The sequence below is a fragment of the Lolium rigidum genome, chromosome 3 (genome assembly GCF_022539505.1).
Source record: "Lolium rigidum isolate FL_2022 chromosome 3, APGP_CSIRO_Lrig_0.1, whole genome shotgun sequence".
In the NCBI taxonomy this organism is placed as follows: Eukaryota; Viridiplantae; Streptophyta; class Magnoliopsida; order Poales; family Poaceae; genus Lolium; species Lolium rigidum.
The window spans coordinates 30,702,017-30,710,439 of NC_061510.1; the positions used below are offsets into that span (position 1 = coordinate 30,702,017).

Genomic DNA, 8,423 nt, shown 5'->3' on the forward strand with positions numbered 1-8,423 from the left:
CCGGCCGACCGTCGGGCCTAAAAATAGGGATCAAGCCGGCCTTAAGTCCAAAAAAGCTCGGCCCGACTACAGCTTAAATCATGTTTTCCTTCGACCCGAAGCCCAGCCCGGCCTAACCGTCAGGCTCAAAATCTCGGCCCAAGCCTGACCCGACATGCAATTTGGCCTGGCCCCGCCCGGGATTTCGTGCCGGTCGGGTTGGGCTGTGTCTCTCAACTCCAGAGCCAGACGACAAGGCCCAACACAACTACATAGCGTCACAGACTTAATTTCCGGCCCGTCTCTGTAGCGAATGCCGGAGCTGAGGCCCAACCCAAAGCTTCCGTGTCACCACGCCCAGCCGGACGGAGCGTGGAGACGAGGAGAGAGATCATCCAAAAACCCCAATCCCCGCAGTCACCACCCCCGGCGAGCAACCACCGCCACCGCCGCCGCAGCCGCCGCCGGAGTCTCGCCTCCCTTCCCTTCCGCCGCAGCGCCCGGATTCGCCGCTCCTCCAGGTCGCTCCCGTTCGCCCCCTCAGAGATTTCCTCCCCCCTCTCCTCCTAACCTCGTTCCTCTTCTCGCGCTCGAGGATGCTCGATGCGGCGCGAGCTCTCCCGCCCGGGGTTCGCCGCTAGGGCACACGGCTCGGGGGAGGGTCAGTGTACCTCCGGCGTCGTATTATCCCTAGCCGCTAGGGCATACATTCTGTACTGACTCACTGCTGGTGCGATGTGCAGGAAGGAGAGACCCACACGGCGCCGACTGCTCCCGGCCACTCGGTCCTCTGATTATGCTCCCGAATCAGACAGTTTAACCAGGCAGGATCCCATTCTTCTCCTCGAGATTCCGCTCCGAGAGCGAGCGCCAGGCAGGATGAGCAGCAGAGCGCAGGGCGAGAAGGGTTCCCAGGGAGCACCGGGCGGGTCCGAGACGGCTGCCCGCACGAGGCCTCTGAGCATCCAGGAGATCCTGCGGCGCCGTGAAAAGAAGGCCGTCGCAGAGGCGAAGAGGGCTGCTGCGGAGGCTAAGGATACCAAGGAAGAGCTCCAGGACCACAAGAAGGGTAAGCCGAGTCGCTCCGATTCCGGAAGAGGGCACAGAGCCAGGAAGGATGTGCCTGTGGAGAAGGAGAGCGTTAGAGATGCGCCGAGGGAGGACTCCAGGAAGGATGATGTGAGGCGTGCGTCTAAGGAAGGGAGTAGAAAGGATAGCGCGAGGCACGCGCCGAGGGAGGCGTCCAAGAAGGATAACTTGAAAGATAGGCCGAAAGATGGGACACAGGTGGATGACGCACCAAAGAAGGGCTCCAAGAAAGAGAGGCCCTCCGCGAGAGATGATGGACAGTCAGCTGGCAAAGACAAAGGCTCTCGTAGTTCACATAAACTTAGCGCGAGCACGAGAGGCCGGCCCGCTGACAGCAGAGATGGAAACCATGGAGAAATCAGAGCAAGGAATGGTGATGCGGCAAGATCCGAATATCTAAAGGGTCCTGCGAAAAGATGGAATGGTGAACCCGTTCACAATGATAGAATCATCGAGAACGACAAGCTCCGGAATGAAGCAAAGAGGAAATACGATCATCGGAGGCCAGAATACGATCAAAGGAGGCCAGATGTTGATCTACCGGCGTTGAAGAAACATGATTCTGCACGATTCAAGCACTATGACAGAAATGATGGGAGGAAAGAGTATGGAAACCCATACCATGAAGAGCCCAGGCCAAAAAGGAGAAGGTCAAGAAGCAGGGATCATGATCAAGGAAGATGTGGCAGATCTGTCTCACTATCCCCAAGGGCACAAAGGCGTAGCTACCATGGACACGATCGTGACAACTATCCTCCAGGAAGAAAGTATGCTGAAAACGACAGGCATAGAACATCTGGGAATGGTGGACACGGTGGTGAGTCTTACCAGAGACATGAAAGCCCTCTTGGAGGCTACTCACCAAGGAAAAGGAAAACAGTGCCACAAGACGAACAAGTGAGCACCAAGATTACTCCTCCAGCTGTTCGATCCCCAGAAAAGAAACCAGCCACGTGGGATCAGGCTCCTGCAGGAGCAGATCAATCTAATTTCTTCACCACTTTGAAGCCAATTGTTAGTCAAACCTCTTCTGTTTCAGTCAGTTCTAGCGCACCAAAGCCAAACCCTGCCACTACGCTTGACACTATATTGTCCGGGAATAGTTTGTCTATTGACTCTGTCCAGCTAACACAGGCAACACGGCCACTTAGGAGGTTGCACATCGAGAATTTAACTAGTTCAGCATCAGAGGATATGTTGATTGGTTGCTTGAATGACTTCTTGCTGTCATCTGGTGGTAACCATATCCAGAGGTCTAAACAACCATGCCTCAGTTGTACTGTGAGTAAACTGCCACCTCACTTCTTGGTTGTTTGTACGACTTTGCCGCATTTCTTCATAACATTTATCCACATCCTATGTTCCCTCAATGCAGATAAATAAGGAAAAACGCCACGCATTTGTTGAATTTCTTACACCAGAGGACGCTACAGCTGCTCTTTCTTTCGATGGAAAATCTTTCAATGGGTCTACCTTGAAAATTAGACGCCCCAAGGATTATATTGAAATGCCAGTAAGATATCCATACCTTTCACATCTATTCTTCTCAGTGGATGGTTTTACCTTTTCCATTAATTGCTTGAGTCTTGATTTTATCTAGATGATTCTCAATTTATTAAGTTTCATGTTGTATTTTTTGCAACGATCTTTCAGTTGCTTCATTTGTTTCCTTCTGATTTTGGAACTTACCAGTTCAGAGAATTATGACTTTCCAAGACATTTGCCATTTCTGTTTTATATTAGCCTTCAATTTAGCATTTTTACTGTCTAGTTACTGTATTGTGGGCTGAAGAAACATCTTAGTATTATTATGACTTTCAGTATATAATCACCGTGCATACTGGGCCATGTGGTGCTCCAATTGCACAACTACGAATCTGGCGATGCACTGTACAACATGCTGAACACATATTTAGGATAGATGCATTATTGATGTGTTTGTATCGGCTAGATACCCATGCGCGTATACGTGTCGGTGCGGCGTAGGTTGTTGTTCCGATGTGGTTCTGTTTTTTTTTTGTCTGTTTGTGTTGCAGACCTATCCAGCTCTCCGTGTAAATGATTATTAGGTGTTACTGTTGATATTCCTGATATCAACTTCCCTTGTACAGCAGGCTACTGCTGCCTGATCTAGTTTATCATCAATATTTCGAAGAACCTCAAACTTCGCCTAGATTATATTTAATATATGCCATGTATGCTTCCTTCAGTTTGCATTTTTTTAATCACTCAGATGCTTTCTGCATATATGGAATATATTTTGCAGCTAAATTACTTTCCTCAACTTGCGCATGTTCTTTCCATTTTATGCTTCAGTACTGTTTTAAATGGCTAAGCACTACCATTTCAAGCATCACTCTTCCACGAAATGATATGATTTCATAGGGAAGAAACTCTTTGCTCTGCTCTTACATTCTATCAAGCTGTCTAGCCACCGAATGGCCCAGCAACTACATCATGTTTACATACGTCATTGTATTACCTTGTCCATAATTTGTGTATTATCTAGGTAACATGCTATGATTAATGTTGTTATGGTGAACTCTTGATCCAATATGGTTATCGAGCACCATGTTTGTTTCTGTTTGCATGTTTTATGCAAAAGTAGATGAGAGTAATCATTTCAGATTTACTCATGGTGCATTATTATATATAGCTGCTGTTTTGGATTTACTCATGGCATATATTTGTATCCTTCGAGAAAGTTTTTGTCTGACGGGCATGTTGGAATCTCTTAAATAGGGTATTTTAATTGGGTGTGTCATAATTCACGTTCAGGATCGTGAAGCAAAGGAATTGTAAAGCAGGCTTCCAGATGTAGTTCCTGTATTATGTGACTGCTGCTTCTTCCATAATCCATTGGCTGCTGACTACAATGCTGGCAGAGTGCTTATGGTGGCCAGTTCACAGAAAAATAGAAATACAGTTTGTACAACATCCATTTACGATCTTAATTTATGACAGTACAAATGCATTGTGGTAGTATGAGCTGCCAATTTGAGTTTAATGTGACATTTAAACTTTGTATTTACTTTCCTCTTGTCCACCATAGCATGTTCCTGCCCAGCGTATTTCATCGACCAGATGGCATATTTAGCCCCTCTACTCTGTCCTAGGATTTAATTTGGAGTCTTTACTCTTGAAAGGACCCGTTAGGTCTTTGTTTGTAAAACTGATATAGTTGGTTGTTCTCATAATCACGACTGAAAAGTTACACGGCAAACTGTGCTGCAACTGAGAGATGGAAATTGCGGGATAGTTTATAGGGTTCCATTCAGGCGCAAATTTGGCATTGGCAGTAACAGAAGGTATCCGTCCTAAATTATTACAGGGATTTAGGTGCCTAGGTGGTCGTTGGCCTTTTCATTTCTCCCTGATGCCTCTGCTCCTCATCGATATATAAAGCATTGTCCAAGACTTACAATGCAAGAAGGGTAGATACAAAAAGGAAATTCTGATCTATCTCAGATGGCGCATAAGCAAGAAGAGCAAGGAAACTAATAAATCTAGAATACAACTCAACTTTCAAGTTTTGAGCACTTGTCTCGAGATTATTTCCAGCATAGTTTAGAGTTTTTCCTATTCTGCCGCTTAGGGCCACCCTAATTGCAATGATTGGTTGCTGGGGCGCGGTCTTTCTCCAAGTTTAGAGGGTCCAAGGATCAGCTAGGTCGGCTCGGAAGTTTTGTGGCTAGATGGCAATCGATATGGGCGTTTGCCTGTTGAGCACCGTTGGCAGATTGCAAAACCATATCTGTATTTGCCAATGCCAGCATGAATCCAACTGGGAGATTCAACGTACAACCATGTGAAAAGCGCACATCATATTCCCTCTTATGAATTTGAATTGAAGTCCAATAGGAACAAATATACCAAGTTAATAAGTAACCAATCTATTTGGCCTATGTGAAAAATACAGGGATCATGGTGAGCCCATGCCCCAGAGGCAACTAAAGGGTCAAAATATGCCATAATCCCTGTGTTTTTAAATCCCTTTTATCAATTTCTTGTTAGAAACTACTACCTCCGTTCCAAAAAAGTGTCGCAGTTTTGTCTAGGTACAGATGTATCTAGACGCATTTTAGTTATAGATTCATCCATGTCTAGATAAAGTTGCGACACTTATTTTTGGAACGGAGGGAGTATATAGTAAAATGTTGAAACATGAGTTAATGGAGTTTAACCCTGCACCCAGTATGATTTTCTGAGGCAAACATTAATTAGCTGCACCGATGATATATTTGTCGTCACTCATCCTTTTGTGTTCAGAGGGGATATATGATTTTTATAGCTTTCAAGTAGATTACAGTTTCCAAAACCTTGGTTTATTGCACTTCTAATGTCAAGGCATACCGATTGTTCTCTGCAGCATGTTGCTCCAAAGAAACCCGTAGAAGAAGAGATTAAAGTAACATCAGATGTTGTTGCAGATTCACCGCACAAGGTAACTTCCAGAATTAGAGAGGTTTTCTTTGTGTTTTCAGCTCACCAGAATATGAGCGAATATTTTTACCAAGAGAAATGTGGCTTAAAGTGTTTACACATTTTCCTGGTTGATATCACACTTCGGTCCCAAAATATTTGATACATGTATTTGTTACCGGTATCAGCTATTTTCAAGCATAGAGCACAAGAAGATTTGACTGGTAATTTATGCCTTTTCATGTGCTGATCTCACATTGTAATTTTGCAGATTTTCATTGCTGGTATTTCTGGTGTTCTTTCGTCTGAGATGGTAATACAATTGTGTCCATCAGTATATTTGCGCCATATATTGCTCTGCATAGAGCCGTCCATTGAAGCATATGTTCCTGACATTTTGCCCTTTCCCACTCTTTCAGCTCATGGAGATTGTTAGTTCCTTTGGCCAGCTGGGTGCATACCACTTTGTTTGCAATGAGGACCTTGGTAGGCGATGTGCATTTCTTGAGGTATGGAACTCCTGTTGCACAAAAACTAGAGCTTATGATATAATAAATACAAAACCAGCAAACTCATCTGTGATCAATTTGATGGAACAGTACATTGATCACTCCATTACAAACAAGGCATGTGCTGGCCTCAACGGGATGAAGCTTGGTGGGTCCATCATAACTGCTGTTCAGGTGTTTCCTAATCCTCTCGAGGTACAACCATTTCCCTGCCCAATCATGTCGTGTTTTTTTAGCCATTTCATTATCTGTATTGATTCATATATATATGCTGCTCCACTGCATTCCAGGTTCACAATGAAGCTTCCACATTTTATGGTATTCCTTATAGTGCCGAAGCGCTTCTTGAAGAACCAACCAAGGTCCTGCAGCTAAAGAATGTGGTATGCCACACTTTTATACATGTTTGATTATGGTTTCCTTTTATAAATGACCCTTTTCCATCAAAACCATTAGTTAAATAGTTTTCTCCTTACTAGACTGGCACTGTCGTATACCAACCAAACTTTTTATTTCCATCCATGTGCTATTTCCATGCCATAAATTAAAATGATATAGCAGTACTCGGTCCTTGCACTAATCTATGATGATGATGTAGTAGCTATAAACACAAGTATCAACTCATGTTTCACATTCTGAAGTTTGTACACTTGTGAGTTGTTGACGGACATGCAATATATGTAGGTTGACAGAGAAGAGTATTTGCTACTTTCAAAACCTGAGGTGGAGGAAATATTGGAAGATGTACGCATGGAGTGTGCAAGGTATGTAACTTTCTTTTACTTTCATCTTTTACTTAGTGTTGTGGCTAGCAGCTTACATTATGCACAAGGTTGGCAGGTTTGGAGCAGTCAAATCCATAAATATTGTAGAGTATCCTGCTAGCATTGACAGCATTACTGAGGATATTGTAGTTGAGCCCAAAGATGGACCAGCCAAGCTTGAGCCCATTGAATGTTGTGCCAATGATAACTGTGCGGAGACTGCTACAGATTGCCCTTTACCAAGTAAGAGCATAGCAGTTCCTTCTGGCCCTATGAAAATTACAGGTGTAGACCCTATTTCTGAGGGCCAGGATCACAAAGAGCCTGACATGCTTTGTGAGAGTGATATACCTGCAGCGGCAGATCGGTATACTGATCTAGATGACCTTCATGCTGGAGCTGCTGGCCCCTCATTGGATCAACAAATGGAGGCTGTTCATATGGATTCTTCTCAGGCTGATCAAGATGCTACTGCAGTGGGTGATATCCATGCTAGAGCTTCTGGCCTCTCATCAGATCAACCAACAGAGGCTGTTAATATGGGATATATGCAGTCTGATCAAGATGCTACCGCAGTGGGTGATATCCATGCTGGAACTGTTGGCCCCACATTAGATCAACAAACGGAGGCCGATCATATGGATTCTATGCAGGCTGATCAAGATGCTACCGCAGTGGGTGACATCCATGCTACAGCTGCTGATCCCTCACTGGATCAACAAACGGAGGCCGATCATATGGATTCTACACAGGCTGATCATCATGCTACTGCATTGGCTGATGATAGTGCAGTTGGAGAAGGACATGCAGGCTCAAAAACTTTGGAGATCTGTATTTCTACTACTACACCTGGAGATGTGGCGCAGATATCTGAAACTGAGAACGAACAAAAAATCTCTAATGATGTGAGTGAAAGTGGCTTGGAAAAATTACCTGCGGCTGACACCAGAGGCGATGCTTTTGTTTCAGACACCATCGTGCTCGAAGCTGGCTCTGTATTGGTAGAGTTCATGCGCAAGGAGGCTGCATGTATGGCAGCACATTCTTTACATGGACGGAGTTTTGGCGACAGGACCGTTTCTGCTGGATATGCACTGCATGATCTCTACTTGCAGAGGTACCCGAGGTGATTTCTGCTGCGATGAGATCCTGGTGTTCCGATGACACCTGATGCTTTTGTATGTAACAGAAATACTGGCATGTCTTGTATCTTGACATTTCGGATATTCCAGTCAAGTAGCTTTCAGTCAGGAGGATGTACTGTTAGTTGGAAGGTAATTTAGGAGATCCACAGTGCAAGCCCTTTGGGCTGAACTTGGAACACGTGTGTTTTGTGATCCCTTGTAATCGTTGCTTACTTACGGAGTATATCACATGGATGGTTTTATATTTTTATTTTCATATCAGTAGTACAATGTAAGAGAGTTTCTAGGTACTTTTTCCTGATAGCTTTCTTCTCTGAACTCATCAGTTGGCAGGAACTATCTAATAAGGTTGGAAATTTTCTTCTGTTTGTTGATAATAAGAAACAGAGCACCATTTTCTGCTGCTGAATTTATTGTGGTTTCGTACTTGAGCAACGTTCCCATGCTTGAGAGACGAGGTTGCTGTTTGCATTGTAGTATTATCTAAATAACTACACTTTATTCTTAATATCTCA

General features: G+C 44.4%; 1 protein-coding gene across 1 annotated transcript; it reads left to right on the top strand.

Annotated features, from left to right (window-relative positions):
* Positions 1 to 454: 454 nt before the first annotated feature.
* On the top strand, positions 455 to 8,183 carry LOC124701370. Its single transcript, XM_047233424.1, has 10 exons — positions 455 to 500; positions 723 to 2,349; positions 2,444 to 2,581; positions 5,438 to 5,512; positions 5,762 to 5,803; positions 5,910 to 5,999; positions 6,090 to 6,194; positions 6,290 to 6,382; positions 6,684 to 6,763; positions 6,840 to 8,183. Exons 2-10 carry the CDS (start codon positions 859 to 861, stop codon positions 7,891 to 7,893), a joined length of 3,168 nt encoding a protein of 1,055 aa, XP_047089380.1. The 5' UTR covers positions 455 to 500; positions 723 to 858; the 3' UTR covers positions 7,894 to 8,183.
* Positions 8,184 to 8,423: the final 240 nt, after the last annotated feature.